This window comes from Pleurodeles waltl, chromosome 9, assembly GCF_031143425.1.
Source record: "Pleurodeles waltl isolate 20211129_DDA chromosome 9, aPleWal1.hap1.20221129, whole genome shotgun sequence".
Lineage (NCBI taxonomy): Eukaryota > Metazoa > Chordata > Amphibia > Caudata > Salamandridae > Pleurodeles > Pleurodeles waltl.
The window spans coordinates 748,657,261-748,675,472 of record NC_090448.1 but is presented as its reverse complement, the minus strand read 5'-3'; the positions used below and the strand labels follow the sequence as shown (position 1 = coordinate 748,675,472).

At 43.5% G+C, this 18,212-nt stretch overlaps 1 protein-coding gene across 3 annotated transcripts in view; it reads left to right on the top strand.

Annotated features, from left to right (window-relative positions):
* Positions 1–18,212, top strand: part of PCNX3 (pecanex 3) — a 707,803-nt gene that overhangs the window by 603,903 nt on the left and 85,688 nt on the right. For all 3 annotated transcript variants that reach the window (XM_069207883.1, XM_069207884.1, XM_069207882.1), the window contains 3 exons: positions 6,491–6,765; positions 7,685–7,872; positions 13,623–14,062. In XM_069207883.1, coding sequence (XP_069063984.1) covers positions 6,491–6,765; positions 7,685–7,872; positions 13,623–14,062 — 903 coding nt within the window. The remainder of the gene's footprint in view (positions 1–6,490; positions 6,766–7,684; positions 7,873–13,622; positions 14,063–18,212) is intronic.

Below are 18,212 nucleotides of genomic sequence, written 5' to 3'. Positions count from 1 at the left end.
ATGAGTGGAGTTGAATATTTCGGAGGTGAGACATCTTGCAACGAAACACTCCGAGCTAAAGGCAAGTTCAGCACCAAAACGCACTGACCGGAAGCACTCAGCACAAAGATATAGTTCGACACCCTCTTCTGGGCATCCATTGCGTCCCCCTTATGCCACTGCCTCCTCTGCAGCTTCCAAAGACTTAGGGCAGCCAATCCTTGAGCAGCTTCAGAAACATATGGATGCTCAGTAACAGCAGAAACATATCCAGCTGTGCACTGGGAGGATCTTGGCAACACCTACCCTCCCAGAAGCACCACAAGGGTACCTCTCCTCTCTGCTTGCCCTCCACCTTCCCTCCCTGCTCCTCCACAGTTTCAATTCTTCTAATAGGGTAAGAGAAATACAGGCTCTTTCTGGCAGTACAGCCATGCAGTATTTCATAGCAGTAGAGTACTCCTCAGAATGCATTCCACTTTTTGCCTAAAATAGTATAAAATATTTATGTAAATCATACTAACTTATTGCCAGTATTTTTCAGGGATTCCACTTCATCAGTGGAAAGATCGCTTCATTCCTTGGATTTTAAAAGTCCTAAAGTTTTATTTAGATAGGATTAAAGATCTATGCAGAACAAACCAGTTGTTTATGAATTATAATCTACTCAGGACAGGTGTGGCTTCTTCTAAGCAATCCATAGCTAGTTGGATAGTTTCTTGCATCACTTGTTACCAGTTTGCTCACAAACCTCTTACAAGTTAACTCAGAGCTTATTTTACACAGAGGAGAGTGGCATCAGCCCAAATGCACCACTGATCTCGCCCCTGTACTTACTGTGTTGCCTTTGGTCACCACAGCACTCACCTAGGGGTTCTTCGTACTCTGGGTGTACGGACAGTCCTAGACTCCCTCATGATCCATATGACCCAGTTTAGAACCCACAGGGCCTAGACCCTTGGGATGAATATATTTATCCCCTGGAGACACATACCTAGATTTGTACCCTGCCAGGCCCTACCTATCAGATGATGTCACTGCATATCTACCTCAGAGGGGTCCTCAGACCTTCCATAGAGGTTTTCAAGGAGTCTGTCAAGGCGAGTGGTATCACATCTAGGGTAGATAGGAAGTATAAAGCCTCCTCTAGTGACCCTACATACATTTGTGGCCGGGTACCCGAACCCCTTGGTGGTCCATACTGCCAGAAAGCGTTCAAAGATCCAGAGTACTGGTGATGCATCTCCTCCTGATTGGGAGAGCAAGAAGGTAGATGCTGTGGGTAAGAGGATGGCTGCACAGTCCACTACTCATTGGCCAATAGCAAGTTCCATCGGCTTTCTCTGGCAAATTTGGTAGAACATCTCCCAAAACAGTACCGCAAAAAAGGTCAGCAGTTGGTGGCCCAGGTGAAGGTGATCTCTAATATTAATGGTCTCTGTGCTTTAGACATTTTGGATACAGACGCTCACAGCATTAATTCCAGCATTCTCTTGCAACAAACACTGCCCACTCAAGCATCCTTTTGGCATTCAGTTTCGTGGCGCATCTAAGCCACTCACTGCAGAATCCTCTTACACACTCACCAAGCCACCACACCAATCCCCCTCACAGGATTATTACAGGGCTGTCTGGATACCGGACCAACATTGGCAGAGGTACAAGTAGGAGTGCAGCCCCAAAGAAACTACACCCACAAAACAGTGATGTCCTTAGCCTTCCCCTGGATCACAAAACATCTGTTGGGAAAGATTGCAGGGGTTTCTGCCACATTCGTCAGAAATAACCTCAGACTGTTGAGTTCTAGACATCATGTGGTGGGGATCTGGAACTCACATAAACACTACCACACATCCCCCTTCGCCAACACACATTGCCAGACGAACATCTGCCCCTCCTTCACAAAGCAGTACAGGCCCTCCTGAACAAAGGGGCCATAGAACCAGTGCTGCATCAACACCGCTCCGTTTTCTTATCCCAAAGAAAGACTTCTCCTGCTGGCCCAACCTTGATCTCAAGCCTCTCAACAAATACATTGTCAGAACACTTCCACATGGTGACTCTACATTGTTATACTACTCCTGCTGAAAGGCGACTTCATGACTGCCCTCCATCTGAACGACACCTACTTCCACATACCCATCCACCCAGCGCATCGTAAATATCTTAGGTTTGTGGTGAGTGGACAACATTATCAATTCAAAGTGCTACCCTTCGGGGTTATCACTACACCAAGAATCTTCATTAAATGTCCAGCAGTGGTGGCTGCTCATATCAGGAGGAGCAGCATCCGTGCGTTCCGTTACATAGACAACTGGCTGATCAAGAATGCTGCAGAGCAACTCTATCTAGCCCACACCCAGACCACAATTCACACCTTGCACAGTCTGGGTTTCACCATCATTCTGACCAAATCCCACTATTAACCCTTTCAGATAAAGCCCTTCCTTGGAGCCTTGTTAGATGCCTGCATGAGAAGAGCTTACCCCAGCCATGCCAGAGTACAAGCCTTCCAAAACATGCTGCCTTTTATTCAGCCAGATCTACAAATAACTGTCAGAAATGTGATGTGTCTACTAGGCATGAGGGTTTATTGCATTGCTATAGTCCCTCATGCCAGGCTCAACATGCACCTTTTACAAGAGTGTCCAGCGTCACAGTGGTCTCAAACAGAGGGTCATCTAGAGCAGTGTTGTCCAACCTTTTTATCGCCGCAGACCGGTAAATGTTTGATAATTTTTCCGTGGCCCGCTTGTCCCATTGTGTGACAAGCGGGCCACGGAAAAATTATCAAACATTTACCGCCCACCACAGTGGGGCGGCCCGTGCCGATTGATCCACGGACCGGCACCGGTCCGCGGCCCGGGGGTTGGGGAACACTGATCTAGAGGACCAAGTGTTGGTGTAGGGCCGCACACATCTCTCTGCAGTTGTGGAATACAAAAAAACCTGTTGCATGGGCGGGCTATGCTGGGCCATGATCAGCACATGCACATCATTTACAGGTAGGATGGGGAGCACATCTGTCATCTCACTGTTCAGGGTTAGTGGGACTCCTGTCTAGCAAACTTTTCACTTCAGCCACCTAGAACTGCTAGCCATCCAGCTCGCTTTCCAGGCTTTCCACCCTCTCATTCAGAACAAGACAGTGCTAATACTTAGACAGCACGACTGCCATGTTTTACTTACAGAAGCAAGGGGGCAGCCATTCATTGCAGTTGTCCAATGTAGCCCAAAGCATCAAGAGATGGGCAAGACATCTACTTATTCAGCACATTCTCGGAATGGGCAACGATCGAGAGAACCTGCCCAGCAGGACACATCAACAAGTCCCCGAGTGTGGGAATTCCGACTCCAAGCCCTACACAAGTACTTTCAGCATTGGGGGTTCCCACAAATAGATGTGTTTGCTGCCAAAAATGCAAAATGTCCAGACTTTGTGCCAGACCCACACCCACGGTCTCTGGGCACTGTGCTGTGGACGAGATGGTCCAAGATATTTGCTTATGCTTTTCTGCCTCTCCCACTCCTGCTGTTTTGTGGTAAGGTGACTGAGAGACATCCCTTACACCCATTTTGGTAGCACCAACCTGGGCACGCCAGCCGTGGTACTCCACACTGCTAGAACTATCTCATCCCAGACTATAAGCCCCCAACAGGCCGGATCTGTTCACACTGTACCAAGACACACCTAGACATCTCAGTCCTCAGCAGCTCAGCCTTGTGAAATGGCTTCTGCGGTCTTAGTTAGTTTACCTTAATCTACCAGAGGAGTGTAAGTCTATTCTTAGAGGCACGACAGCTTCCTACCAGTGCATGTTACACAGCCAAATGGAAATGATTCGTGCACTATTGTCTTCCCAAAGACATCAATCTACTTGCAGCATTTGTGAAACACGCACTACGTTTCCTGCTTCACCCGTGGAAGTCATTCCTTGCCTGTACATCTACTTGTTTGTCTGGCTACCATATCTACCTATTTACAGAATAAGCAACACATTTCACTTTTCAGAATACCAGTCATTAAAGCATTCATAGCCTCAAAAGGATTACTCCACCACAAACGGCCCCTGCTCTGGTCTGGAACATTAAAATAGTTCTCACAAGACTGCTGGGCCCCACTTTTAGCCACCTCACCCTTTTCCTCTTCAGTTCTTATCTTAGAAGGTGGCCATCCTTGTAGCCACTACCCTCTCTCAGAAGAGTCAGTGAAATAAACGCTGTTACCTTAGAAGAGTTGTTTGTCAAAGTACATAAATATAGTGGTTCTCCAAACCAATCTAAAATTCCTGCCTAAGGTGGTCTCCAGTTTTCACCTCAACCAAACAATCAAGCTGCCAGTCTTCCTCCCACACCCAGAACCGGTAGCATAACTAGCTTCACACACTCTTGATGTCAAGAGTGCTAACATGAGCTGGCATCTGTATAGCAGCTACTTGGTCTATCCTTTATACCTTTACTAAACACTACTGTGTGCGCGTCCTGGCTAAACAACACACTAGAATTGGCCCGGCTGTCTTACACACACTTTCAACCTTCTGCAGCGCCCTCAGGCTAAGCCACAGCTTTGGGAGGACTACTTAACAATCTATGCACAGCATGTGTATCTACAGCAGGTGTCTCCAACCAGTCGATCATGAGTTACCAGTAGTTCACAGACACCTTCAGAGTAGCTCGGAGCATTGAGTTAATTTTAAAATAAGCACAGGGTCCCATTTTCCTTATAAAGTCTAAAGGCAGGCTGTTCTTTGTTAAAGTTATTATCATGCGGCTGCAGGTAGCAGTGCCTTATAATGAGCAGTGCTCCGTTCGATTTATGACCCAGGATGGGGTAAAGAGGTGAAGAACTGAAGTACTGAGTTATTTAAGTCTTAAATAAAAGTCATTGTCAACTCAGTTTGACAAAGAACAAAATGATGTTTCTGATTGCCTTTAGATTGGAGAAAATGCAAATAAAATGTTCCCTTAACGATTAGGTTAATGCCTCATTTTAATTTTCTCCCATTTCAAAATCTTGCATTTACAAACAGCAAGACTCTTGCTCCCCATACCCATTAGACACTGAGCCCTATTTATAACTGAAAAATACAGTATTTTATTTTTAAAACTAGGAGAAATTTTAAGTGAAGAAAAATATTTCTATGAAATGTTCAGTCTTAATTTGTTTCTCCACTTTCAATTAAGCCAAATTTGTCTTAAGGTTTTATGAAGCATGTTTCTTCACTTTAAATTTCTCCCTTAAACAAATGACTGTATTTTCTGTTAGAAATATGGCACAGTGTCTAGAGGCCACTCAGAGCAAGATGCCTGCTCTTTGTAAATCTGACACTTGGAAATGGGAGAACATTTAAATAAAGAGTTTTATGTTATCCATATAAACATAAAGTTAACTCTTCCATTTAAGTTTGTTAAAATGGTCTGTATTATGAACATTTTCGTAGAACATTTTTCTGCACTTTAAATTTCTCCCATTTAAAAAAAATAAATGGTTGTATGTTTGTTTTATACATGTAACGGGGCCACATATGGCGAACGTTATGTCCTGTGTCGCAAGTACATACGACAGACTCCCAGTCACCCCTGCACAAATATGCCATTTATATGCACCATGCTCACACTGACACACAACACCCCTGTCAGTGCTCCTAGTCCCAGTATTATGTTCAAACCATGGCATATGGCTCTATGAACATTAGTCCTTAAAGTCGATGATGCCTGGCGTATCTGGTAACAATGCAAGAGGTCCTCAGCCTTCAGTAGCTCACAACAATTTTTACTGATCAAAAGTAGCTCTCACTGCAGAAAAGGCTGAAGACTCCTAATCTACAGCTACACATGGCACACAGGAAAATGTTACTTATCTTGTGAGCATCTGTTTGAGCATTTAGTGCTGTAGATTCTCATTCACCCAGCTTTCTCCCCGGTCACCTGAGGTTGTTGCAGAAAATTTCCTTTCTTTAGTTACTTTTATTTTACTACTGTGCATGGTCATATTTTCTTTTTCTTATCTATGCTCTATTCCTAATCCTGCCGGACGTTGGGGGAAAAACAGTCAAACAATGGAGCCGATGCCCATGTGCAATACAATTAATTGGTGGATTCACTAGGACCTGTGACTCGAAAAGTCTTAATTCGAAGAAAAACAAGTTGCACACTTCCGAGCCCAACACTAGATGGCGGAAGAATACACATCATTTGAATCTACAGCTCTACATGCAACAAACAAATGCTTACATAGTAAGTAACATTTTCCGTTCTTTTGACAAAGCGGTTAAATAATCCAAAAATTTGTGTTATACCTTGCTTTTATATATTTCTATACTGCAGACTTGAAAAGATACGTCAGCAAATATAGGATGTTTTTATTTAATAATGAATTGTTTCTTCTTTCTTCCCTTTTATTTCACTCTTTCCCTCTCATATTGTCATCCTTTATATTACTGCATTCCCCTTTTCCTTTTTCTCCTGCTTTGTACCTCTTTTTGTCTGTTTTCTGTATTAATCTCTCCAGGTCAACAGGGAGTGTGTGCGTGGGCTGTGGGCGGGACAGCAGCAGGAGCTGGTCTTCCTGCGTAATCGTAACCCAGAGCGTGGGAGCATTCAAAATGCCAAGCAGGCTCTGCGCAACATGATCAACTCATCCTGTGACCAGCCTATTGGCTATCCCATCTATGTGTCACCACTTACCACCTCTTATGCCGGCAGCCATGAGCAGCTACGCAGCATTTGGGGTGGACCCATAAGTCTCAGCAACATATCTACCTGGTTCATGAGCACCTGGGAGAGGTAAGGTTTTCTCCTACACGTAACCTCCAAACCTGGCACTCATACAACTACCAAAACAGGCACACACTTGTCGCAACACCAAACCTTTTTCTCCCTACACACAAATCCTAAACCAGGTACTGTCATACTGTAGCTTGAATTCTTTTGTTTTTACACTGGTCCCCCATAGTAATATTTGTATATCCTCCTTTCTCTGCCAGTGATACTACAACATCAGCCTGCTGCTATGGTTCCTTCAATGTTGCTTTTTTGTCTGCACCCCTACACACCTGTCTCAGTGATTGGCTAATCTGCTGTAAAGTTATCTAACTCCAGCAGCTATAAGGATCCCAAAATCATACTCATTCCATTACGTATCTGCCTTCCAAAGACATTACTGAACAAACAAGCAGCTGGCAAATCTTGTATCCATTGCTCAATCGTTTAAGATTAGTCTTATTGTTTTCTTGCGTGTAGTTTTAATCTATGTGAAAGGTGGCTCATTAATTTACTCCTTTGAGTGACCGAATGTAAGAGAATGTGCCACATGTCTGCCAACCTTGGAATGGGATTTTCTGAATGAGTATAGACCACCACAGTGTACGCTAACAGTCGTGGGATGCTAGTTACCTTTAGTATATGTGACAAATTACCTCCCAAGTTTTTGTTAGATATCGATGTGATCTCTTGCCACTATTATGTGAATACATTGTGTTACTTTCTTTCTTTTTGAAAATAACAAAAAAATTAAGACTACATACTTCAACGTTTTAGGTCTCGATTCCACACCAAAAGAATTAAACTCTCTGTGCTTCCCCTCATTGGCTTATTTGCATTATAGAAATCAAACATTAAATTAAGTTGATACCCAGAGTTTTGGGTTAGTTGTTAGATTTGTCAGAAATACTTACACTTACTTATGTTGGTTCTTATTTCCCAGGTTGCAGAAGGGCTGCGGAGCCGGCTGCAACAGCGGTGGAAACATTGATGATTCTGATTGTGGGGGTGGCTCCACTTCAGCCAGCAATAACCCTGCCCTACATGCACCTCTTCCAAGCAGTGCTCAGCCCATGTTGGGAGCTTTAAATCCCCCAGAGACACCGGTAACCACTTCTCAACCTCAGTCAGGTAAGTTAAATTCAGGCCAGCGTTAGTTAGCCCTGTATTACACCACACCTAGTCTGTGTTACAGCATATATGCTGCATTATGAAACTATTCCCAGCACTCTGTTCTGTTCTCTACTTGTAAACTGTACTTTTTTGTGAAAAGCAGAGAAAATGTACTATGGCAGTTAAAAATTTGAGAGTGCAGGACCAGTATACCTTACTCTTTTACACACTGCTATTCCAAATATTGGATTCTAATGGGGACTTATACTAGCAAATTCCACACCTTTTCAGACCTCCAAGGTACCAACCCTGATCTTGAAAATCTGTAATAAATCCTTTATGCTGGTAGGAGGCACCATCAACCTTCACTTTAAATTCACTATCCTAATGTGACCTTAGATCAGCCGAAGGATGAGACTCAAACATAGGTGACTGGCCCATAAAGGCAGGCACACTTTAACTAGTTTTGGATCACCTTAAAAGCATAATGTTACTGCAATTAAACCTGGGGTTCTCCTGGAGGGGACCGCTTTTGCGAATCATAAGCACCTAATTGTCATTACATGCACCTCTCCCTACCAAACATACCCACACAGGACCCCAAGTCACTTAAACGTAAAAATATATATATATGTTCGATGGCTTGTGTAGCTGCAGATACACATGCTGTGCATTATCCTGCCATCTAGTGTTTGGCTTGGAGTGTTACAAGTTGTTTTTCTTCGAAGAAGTCTTTTTGAGTCACAAGTCAGTAGGAGCAACAAGAAAGAGAGCAAACTCTCAATCGTCAGGAGACGCACCACCGCCTGACCAAGAGAGTAGAAAGTTTGACGCAGCGGGTAAACTAATGGCAGCACAGGCAGCCAATCAATGCCGGATCGCTAATTCGCAAGCCCTACTTGCTCGCTACGACAGGGCACACTGGGACGAAATGCAACACATTATTCAACACTTGCCCAAAGAACACCAGAAACGTGCCCAGCAGGTTGTGGAAGAAGGACCAGCAATATCCAACAACCAAATAAGGTCTGCACTAGACTCGGCAGACACGGCAGCACGAACGGTCAACACTGCAGTAACCATTCGCAGGCATGCATGGTTAAGAAGCTCTGGATTCCAACCAGAAATCCAACAAGCCTACCTACAAAACATACAACATACCTCTCTGTTTAGAGTTCCTGTCATATTTTTTAGTAAGGGAACCACGTCTTGGAGTGTTACCATGTGGAAGTGGTCGGATTTGATAAAGAGAAGGGGAAAGTTCCAGACACCCAAAACAAGCCAGACCAAACAGTGATTTCCACTAGGACAGCACAATTCTCTCACCACTGCTGAAACAGACCTTATGCCAGGAGGACTACATGTCAACATTGGATCTCAAGGATGCGTACTTTCACATACCCATCCATCCTTCTCACAGAAAATACTTAAGGTTTGTAATACACGGCGTACACTATCAATTTAATCAATTCCCTGATCTGTTGTGCTTTAGACTCTGCTTATATGGCAACAAGAGGCATAAAGACAAGTGACCTCTTACGCCGGCATGCGAGGCTGCACATTTCTGGTTTCAAACTGGAGGTACTGCAAACAATTTTAAATGTACTGTTCGACAAGGAGCATCTTTTTGGGCCACAAGTAGATCAGGCGTTAAAAAAGATGAATAAAGATATTGAGGTGGCAAAATCCATGGGGGCGCTCCAACTCCCTGCCTCTCGTGGAGCTTTTGGTAAGCCTCAATGTATAACAGCCTCTAACTCCCCCCCCCCCCCCCCACACACACACACAGCAGAAACTTCACTATCATACCGTAAAGGTCAACCCCACACATCCTCATATAGGGGATTTTTGAAAGGCTCATATAGGGGGAACATCCCCTCGAGCCCCATCCACTTCCTCTAAGCAGTGACTCCCTTCACCTTCCCTCCGATTACCAAACACCTGTAGGAGGGCGCCTTCAGTCCTTCTTACAAAATTGGCTACAAATTACAACAGATCAATTGGTGTTGGATACTATCCAACATGGTTATGGTCTGGAGCTCAATTCCACACCTCCAAACATTACACCTCACACTCACATACTCTCGCAGGATCACATCATTCTCCTCAAACAGGGAGTATAGTCTTTACTAACATGGGGAGCAGTCGAACCAGTTCCTATACGACACCAGGGAACTAGTGTGAATTCCCTTTACTTTCTCATACCGAAAAGGAAGGATCCTTAAGACCCATCCTAGATCTCAGACCGTTAAACCATTACATCATAACAGAAAATTTCCATATGGTCACACTCGAAGATGTGCTACCCTTGCAGGGCGACTTTTTATCCCTACTGGATCTAAAAGACGCATACTTTCACATTCCTATACACCCAGCACATCGCAAATATCTTCAGAATTAGCCTTATCTTGGGGCTGTACTCAACACATAGTTAGGAAAAGCCTACCAAAATGCAGCAAGAATAAAGAATTTATAGACACAACTCTCTCACTTTTGCCCCAGTCAACAAGACACAGTAAACTCAATCTTTAAACTTCTAGGGATGATGGCTTCTTGCATTGCAGTTGTGCCACATTCACGTCTTCACACGTGCCTGTCAGAAATATCTATCGTGCAAATGGTCTCAGTAGATAGTGTTGGTAGATAGCTTCACCTTTTGCTGTCTGCAGTGGTGGAGCAAGACCAATCTTTTTAAGGGGGGGCCATTTCTGGATGGGGGTGTTCATCTCCAAAACCTACAGTCCAAGGTCTTTGAAACCATGCACACAGGATTTTTACACATCAAGTATCTAGAGCTGCTAGCTGTTCACCTAGCACTCAAATCCTTTGTGATGCATCTCATCAATAAATGAGTCCTTATCCGCACTGACAACATGACAACCATGTTTTATCTGCAAAAACGGGGACACACACTCACTACAGTTGTCTCACCTTGAACAGACAATTTGGCATTGGGCCAGTCATCATAACATTTACCTGTTAGTAGAACACCTCCCAGGGACACACAACAATTCTGCTGACCTCCTCAGTAGGATGCGGCAACAAGTCTATGAACTTCACCTCAGAGTCCTCCTACCCTACTTCACAAACTGGGGATTTCCAGACAGATCTGTTTGCAACAAAAGAAAATGCAACATCACCAAACTTCGCCTCCAGATTCCAATAGCCCCAGTTCAAGGGAACTGCCCTATGGATGAACTGGTCAGGAATATTTGCCTACGCTTTTCCTCCTTTCCCTCCCCTTCCGAATGTGTTTCGGAAACTCCGGCAGACTTCTCTCACACTAATTCCAGTGGCACCCACAAGGGCAAGACAACCATGGTTTACCACTCTCGTAGATCTCTCAGTAGTGCCACGGGAGAAGTTTACCGAGCACTATTGCCTGGACAGTTAGGTCCGTAGTAACAGGCACTTTCCCGTTTGGTCTTCAGTACTTCCTGGTCTAAATCTGTTTGCACTCTCACCTCCAGTGTGGTATTACTTGGGTATCTATTCTGAGGTAAGGAATCTGTGGCTCAACGTCTCTATCAGATAAGCAAGTTTCCTAACTTCGGTAACGTTATCTGGTAGAAACTCTTATCTATTTGCAGATTCCTTACCTACCCTCCCTCTCAGCTCTGTGAATGAATTTCTCTACGTAGGATGACCCTTGTTGGCCCTTAGTGTCAGCATACTGGTCCATCTGCATTCAATCGTGGCTCTGTGCTTCAGGGTAAAAATATCACAAAAGAAATTGATGTCAGCTCACTAGAGTGGCACTTATCCAGGAACCACACATCACTACCTGTGTAGACCACATCGATGCAGAGCTGAACGACGACACCGACCAGTTAGCAGAGGTATTGCTCAAAACTTTCCGGATCCAGTCTGACACTAAGGAAGATTCTAAGGTAAGGGATCTGCAGCTAAATAGTTTATAGATTCTACCTAGGCTAAGTAACTTGTTCTCTTAGCGTGTTTTTAAGCACTTTGGCAGTAATTACTACTAAGGCATAGAAGGTTAAAGTATCTTCCCAGAATCACACATTGTAGTCAACTGGGATAGCAAATATTAGAACTCAGTTGCTTGAATTCCCACATCCCCTTTGGTATTCACCTTTCCCTGTGGGATAACTTCAATTAAACAACATTCTTCCTGTACTTTGATGCTTTTGTCTGCTGTATATGCTGTGGGGTGTGGGGGAATCTGATGTACTGGTGTATCCTTCTCAGCATGGCGTTAATAAAGGCATTGAAAAATCTAGAGAGAGTACTCTGTGATACCCCTCCAGCTGCTGCTATGACCCCTTGATAGCTCCCTGAGACGAGTAGGTGGAGGGAGCATAATACCGGCACATGGGTGGGGATACTATGTGTCCTATGTGTTCTGCGCTGCAGGATGGGTTGTAGCTCAGCCATCAGATCAACTATCATGGCTGAGTTCAACCTATACCTCAAGTATTTCCTCCTCTGTCTGGTCAAAAAGTGTAATGCGCACTCTGAAAATGCGCTCCTGTCTCCTCCTCCCTCTCCTCAAACCTGCCAAGATCCTCATCCTCTTCGCCATGACGTAGAGTGCAGCCATTGTGGAAAAGAGTCTGAGGCATTCTGGGCCTCTTTATATAGGTTGCACCTGGTTACTACCTGGTTTCACTTAGTGGTATTTTGCATGTGCAAAATGCCATTCTGCGAAAAATCGCAATTTGCTTTTTTTTGATGCATCGATTTGCGACTTGGATTTTGCAAATCGCATTTTGCGCCTCACAATTTCCTACTGGAAATACCGAATCGCAAAATGCGACTCGCAAAACCAGGTCGCAACACAAAAAAAAAAACACAATTTTTGCGATTTTCTTATTTTTGGTCTGCAAATGCCTTTCATGCACCGCGGACCACGTTTTTGCATTCGCAAACGGACGATTTTTGCGATTCCCACCGTTTGCAAATGCAAAAAAGTTTCATACATTTGGCCCTAAGTTCTGACCCACCTTCACAGCACCAACTCTGCAATAATTTCTGGCATATTTTTCACCACCAGTGGGTTGTAGTAGTATGGTTTTCATCTGTGTTGCAATAGAAACAGAGCAAAGATTTCAAACTGCTTGTGTCATCATGAATACCATTCATATTTTTCAGTATTTAGAAATGGGCTCACACAAATTGGCAAGATCTCTTTCTAGATAGCCTCAAGAAATCAGTGAGATTGTACTTTAAAATAAGTTTATCCAGTATCATCAGTTTGGGGCCAGAGCATGAATGTTAAGGCTAGTAAGCATGCACTCTGGCTGATTCCCTAGATTCACCATGGTTTTCTCTTGCTACCTTTAGAAAACCTTTGCCAGAGAGGATGTTCAGATCTTTTAGACTAACCGCCAAAAGATTTTGTCTTTTTCGTAGCAGTCCATTAACTGTGTCTTTTCAACCCTAACACATTTTGCTGCTCAAGTCTTCTTCCATCCGGGAAGAACAATCTCTCCAGGGACTGTTCACCAACTGTCATATGTCTCAGGTCCCTTTAGTTTTTGCCTTTCCTTAGGACTGGAGTGAGTGTTCACCTTGAGGCTAGCTGCATCTCGGACAGCTGTGCCTGACTGCTTATGTGCCACTTCAAAGATTGCATTTTATTCCAAACTGCATTTTATTCCAAAAACCCTCTTCCTACGCCGAAACGGAATGTAAGGCACCATACAATGTCCTGGTATACACCATTAGTTAAACTGCAGACATAATAATAATGCTAATTAGATCTGCCCGCTAGCTTTTGTAATAATTTAATTATTTTTCTGCAGGAAGCGAGCAGAACTGGCTGGTCCGGCCGCAACCCCTGCAGCTCTCACTCCTAGCACAGTCAGAAGGTAGACGGGAGGGAAGCCACTCCTTGCAGTGGACGTCCTCCATCCAAGGCTTTCTGGGGCAGAGGTTGTCCAGCAGTCAGGTGTCGTTCAACAGCTCACTGGTATCAATGGCTTCCCAGATGGACCGCTTCTCAACAGGAAGCCAGCTGGATGGCTCGGGTCAAGGCAGAGTGCTGCATCGCTCTGGCCTAGGGTCCTCAGCTACCTTCACCTATGAGGGCCTCTATGGGAAGTGGAGCCTGGCTGGTCGTAAAGGACTCAACGGACTTGCTGCAGCACCTGATGGGGACGGCAATTCAGGCACCCAGTCTAGTAGCAGTGTGAGTACCACCACGGGGACACCTGCAAAGTGCACTGCCAACTCCAAAACACAGGTGAGACGTAGCCCAGACCACTCATCTTTGGAAAAAAAGGCTGTGATGGCAAAGTTAGACTCACAATTAATGCATGCTATAATGAAGCAAACCAACATGTATTACTTATGACTATTGGAGCTTCCAGAAGCTGTGTTGATCATGCTGTTGCATTGGCTGCCTATGTGGTGTGACCCAGATGCTTACCCAATCAGTGGTCTGTGACATGATCATACTCTGCTTAAGTGCATATTTATACAGGGGTATGTCTGTTGGCTTTTTGCCTCCTTCGCATGACTATTGAGGATATTTTAATAAAATCTTCTGTTACAGTGCCATATATACGAAGGTTCTGAGTAGGTTTATGTTCTTTCCCATTCTCCACTTCTTTGTAAGGCACAGCGTTGCGTACTGCTACTTGGTCCTCTCACTGGTCTTTTAATTGGGGCCATGGACTCTTCCAAAATCTTTGTTTTGTACAAGGAGTCATCTTTGCAATGGAGACCAGCTAAGCCCACGGACTGTTATTTGTCCTTCTTCTGCAGTTTTCGAAAATGCATCCCCTTGAGACGAGAACCCTGGTTAACATATTTCAAAATGTATTAGACATTAGTGGTCACCTTCTGTGCCACTCAGCATGGTTCCAACCAAATCCCATTCAGTCCCCTTACCATTTAAGAAGAGGTCAGTTATTGTCTCCTGTTTTTTCTTATGACAGTTTTATTGACTTTAGTTTTTACCTTTCAAACTGTTGCCTCTACGATATCTTGGACAGCAGCTTTTTTCCATCCAGGTTTTCTTTTTCTTTTTTTGTTTTTTTTTTTGGACGGGCTCCTGACTGCATGGGTGTCATAGGTTCAAAGGTTATGCCTTTTGATAAGGATGTTTCTAAGATTGATTCTTCTTTGAAGGCTATTTGGATTGTGACCATTAAGATGTATCTTTTTCTTAATGAAACAACCTCTATAAAGAATTTGATGGCAGGTGATCAGGTGAATGGCTCAATGAAGGACGTGAAAGATGCAAGTGCTTTTGGCCACCTTACTGAATAGTGTGGTATTGTGGGAGTGCCAGTTACTCTTGAGGATGTTGGTTCTTATTCTGCTGTCTTGAAGATGGACATCTGTCACTTTGGATTTCAAACTGCTTTCGTGACAAAGTTAGATATTTTGCACAATAGTTTACAGAACAAGACAGAAACCTTTTATCCGGTTTACTGGAGCTTTCAAAAAACGTGTGACTCAAGAGAATCCATTTTAAAGTGCCTTATATTTCAAAGTGCGTGTTAGGAAGATATAAGCCAATGTGGGTGTTTTTTTTTTTTCTTCTACTTAACTGATAATCACATGGTGGCTGACTTGGTGGTCTATAACAAACTCCAAAAGAAGCCCTAGTCCATTCCCAAAATATCTACTAGGTATGCAATAGTTTAAAATCCTTTGTCTTAGAGACTCTAGTTTTGATCTGGAACTAGAAACTGAGTTAAATGGTCCTTGATGGTATATTAACATATAGACATACCATGCAGCTTGGTTTGGACTGTCGACTGCATTCGTGTGGGGGAAGCGAGGTTGCTACTTCAGAATGTTGTGAGCTCCATTGGAGACTATTGAGTGCTCTGAGCATTTACTGACTGGTAAAAGCCCTGAGCTTCGACATTCTAATGTTCTTTGTTCATAGCAACAGCTGTGAACAAAGGCCTCACGTAGCCGAGGGGATTTTAATACCCTAGGGCACAGTGAGGACTTAGTTTTATTTTTTAGAACGTTCTGCCATCTAGTGGCAGAATGTTATAATAGCCTTATAGCTCTTCGTAACTGGGCTATACCGGCAATTAAAGTCCCGCTCCCTTGTTAAAGGCCCTCTCTTTCGGCTCGGACCTTTAATGCTGGAGCGGGCCTTTAATGACCGGTATAGCCCGCTACATCGGGCTCTAAGGCTATAATGAGGTATGGCTGTTGGCTTTGATTGAGAGGGATTTTCCCAGACATATATATAACTCAAAATCTTTGGTATATCTCTGATTGAAGAGAAGCTACCTAGCGATTACATTGGCCACATAGTCAATGTACATGGGCATTCTTTAGGGAATCTTTATTGATCATAAGTCCTTTTTATCTTGAAACAATTTAAATCACTGGCACTACCATGCAAATGCCTTAGTTTGCTAGGCAACAGGAAGGCTAAGCTAACACCAACAGAACCTTTTCCAGCCCAGATGGGGATGCTGGTTTGACTGCAAATTCTGGTGGGTCCTGTAGGTAGTATAAAAAATGGGTGCAGCCTTCTATTCTGACGTCTTCTTTCGTAAGGCTTTCCAAGCACCCGGAGGTGAGATTTTGAAAAACGATTCACAGCGAATATGATTGTGTATAGAATAGCCAGGGTTTGCATCCAAAGTACTCGAATTTTACTGAAGAAAGTTTTTGTTATCTTACCTTTTAGCCTTCCATCTGTGCCTCGCAAACTCACAAAATATTAGCAAAAGTGGCAGCTTATCTGAGGTTGCAAGGAGTTAATATGCTGCCTAATTAGACAACTGTCTCTTGAAGCATTCATCCCAGGTGTTATTTGCGCTGCATACGACTATAAAACCACTGTATAGGTTCTGGATTTTCTCGAACATTCAAAAGTCACACCAACCAGAAGACTTTAGGTTATTAAAGCTGTAATGGCTACTTTGATGAAGACATTTTTGACACCATTAAGGGTCCAGCTTCTAAAAGAATCCATCACATACTCTTACTGGACAGAGCTATTCGAGCAGTTCAGTTTACAAGACTGATTGGCCTCCTTCATACTGCATTCTGTTGATACCCTAGTAGTAGCAGAGTCAGTTAGTTGTCAGTGTGGTTTCAAGGATTGAAACACAGTGCGGTTTACAGATCAGCTGGTTAACCCCTTAGCTGCTGGACAACCCTCTTTCCCCCTCTCCATGGGGAGCTCTTCTTTGTCTGTTTGAGGTAGTGTGCACTTAGGCCCCCATAACGTTTTGTCCACATAAGCTATCTAGGCCAAATTTGTATCCTTTTTTTCCAACACCATGGTGATTCTAAAAGTACCCAGAGTTTGTAGGCTGCCCTGGAGGAGAATGAGAAATTAGCCAAAATACAGCTCAAATTTGGGTTTTGGGAAAAATTGGAAAGAAGTGCTGCAGAAGAAATCCTCTGTTTTTTATCCTACAAATGGGATCAATGAAGGGTTTGCGGTGCTAAAATCTCCATCTTCTCAGCTTTCAGGAACAGGCAGACCTGAATCAGAAAAACACATTTTTCCACACAGCTCTGGCATTTTACCGGGACATGCCCCATTTTTACTATTTTTTTGTACTTTAAGCCTCCTTCCAGTTAGTGACAAATGGGTGTGAAACCAATGGTGGATCTCGGACAGCTAAACATTTCTGAAAAGTAGACACAATTCTGAATTCAAGGGGTCATTTGTGTAGATCCTTCAAGGTGTTCCTATAGAAAGTAACAGTTGAAACAAAAAAATATTGAAATTAACTTGAAAAGACTGCCATTTCTGTCTACATTTTCTTCTGTAACTTTTTCCAACTATGGCAGATTTTTTAAAGCAATATACTGTTATGTCTGCTGGACCCTTCTGGTTGAGGGGATATATAGGGCTTGTAGGTTCATCAAGAACCCAAGATGCCCAGAGCCAATAAATGAGCTGCACCTTGCAATGGGTTTTGATTGTATACCTGATATACAGCAATTATTTTGGTTAAATATAGAGAGTGAAAAACAGGTATCAAGGAAACCTATGTATTTCCGAAATGGGCACAAGACGGAGTTTAGATGGAGTGGTTATGTGCAAATCTCTGAATTAAGGGGTACACATGCTAGCATGTGTATTACAGGGCATTTCACAAAATGACTTCTTTCTTACATACTGTCTTACATTTGGAAGGCACAAATGTAGAGAAAGACAATAGGCAATAACACTTGTTCTTCTATTCTGTGTTCCATCAAAACTCCTGATTAAAATGGTACCTCACTTGTGTGGGTAGGCCTAGTTCCCGCGTCAGGCAACACCCCAAAACAAAACTTGGACACATCAGTTTTTTCCAATGAAACCAGGCGCGTTTTTTGCAAAGTGCCTAGGTGTAGATTTTAGCCTCTAGCTCAGTCAGCACCTTGGGAAACCTAGCAGACCTAGTGCTTAAATT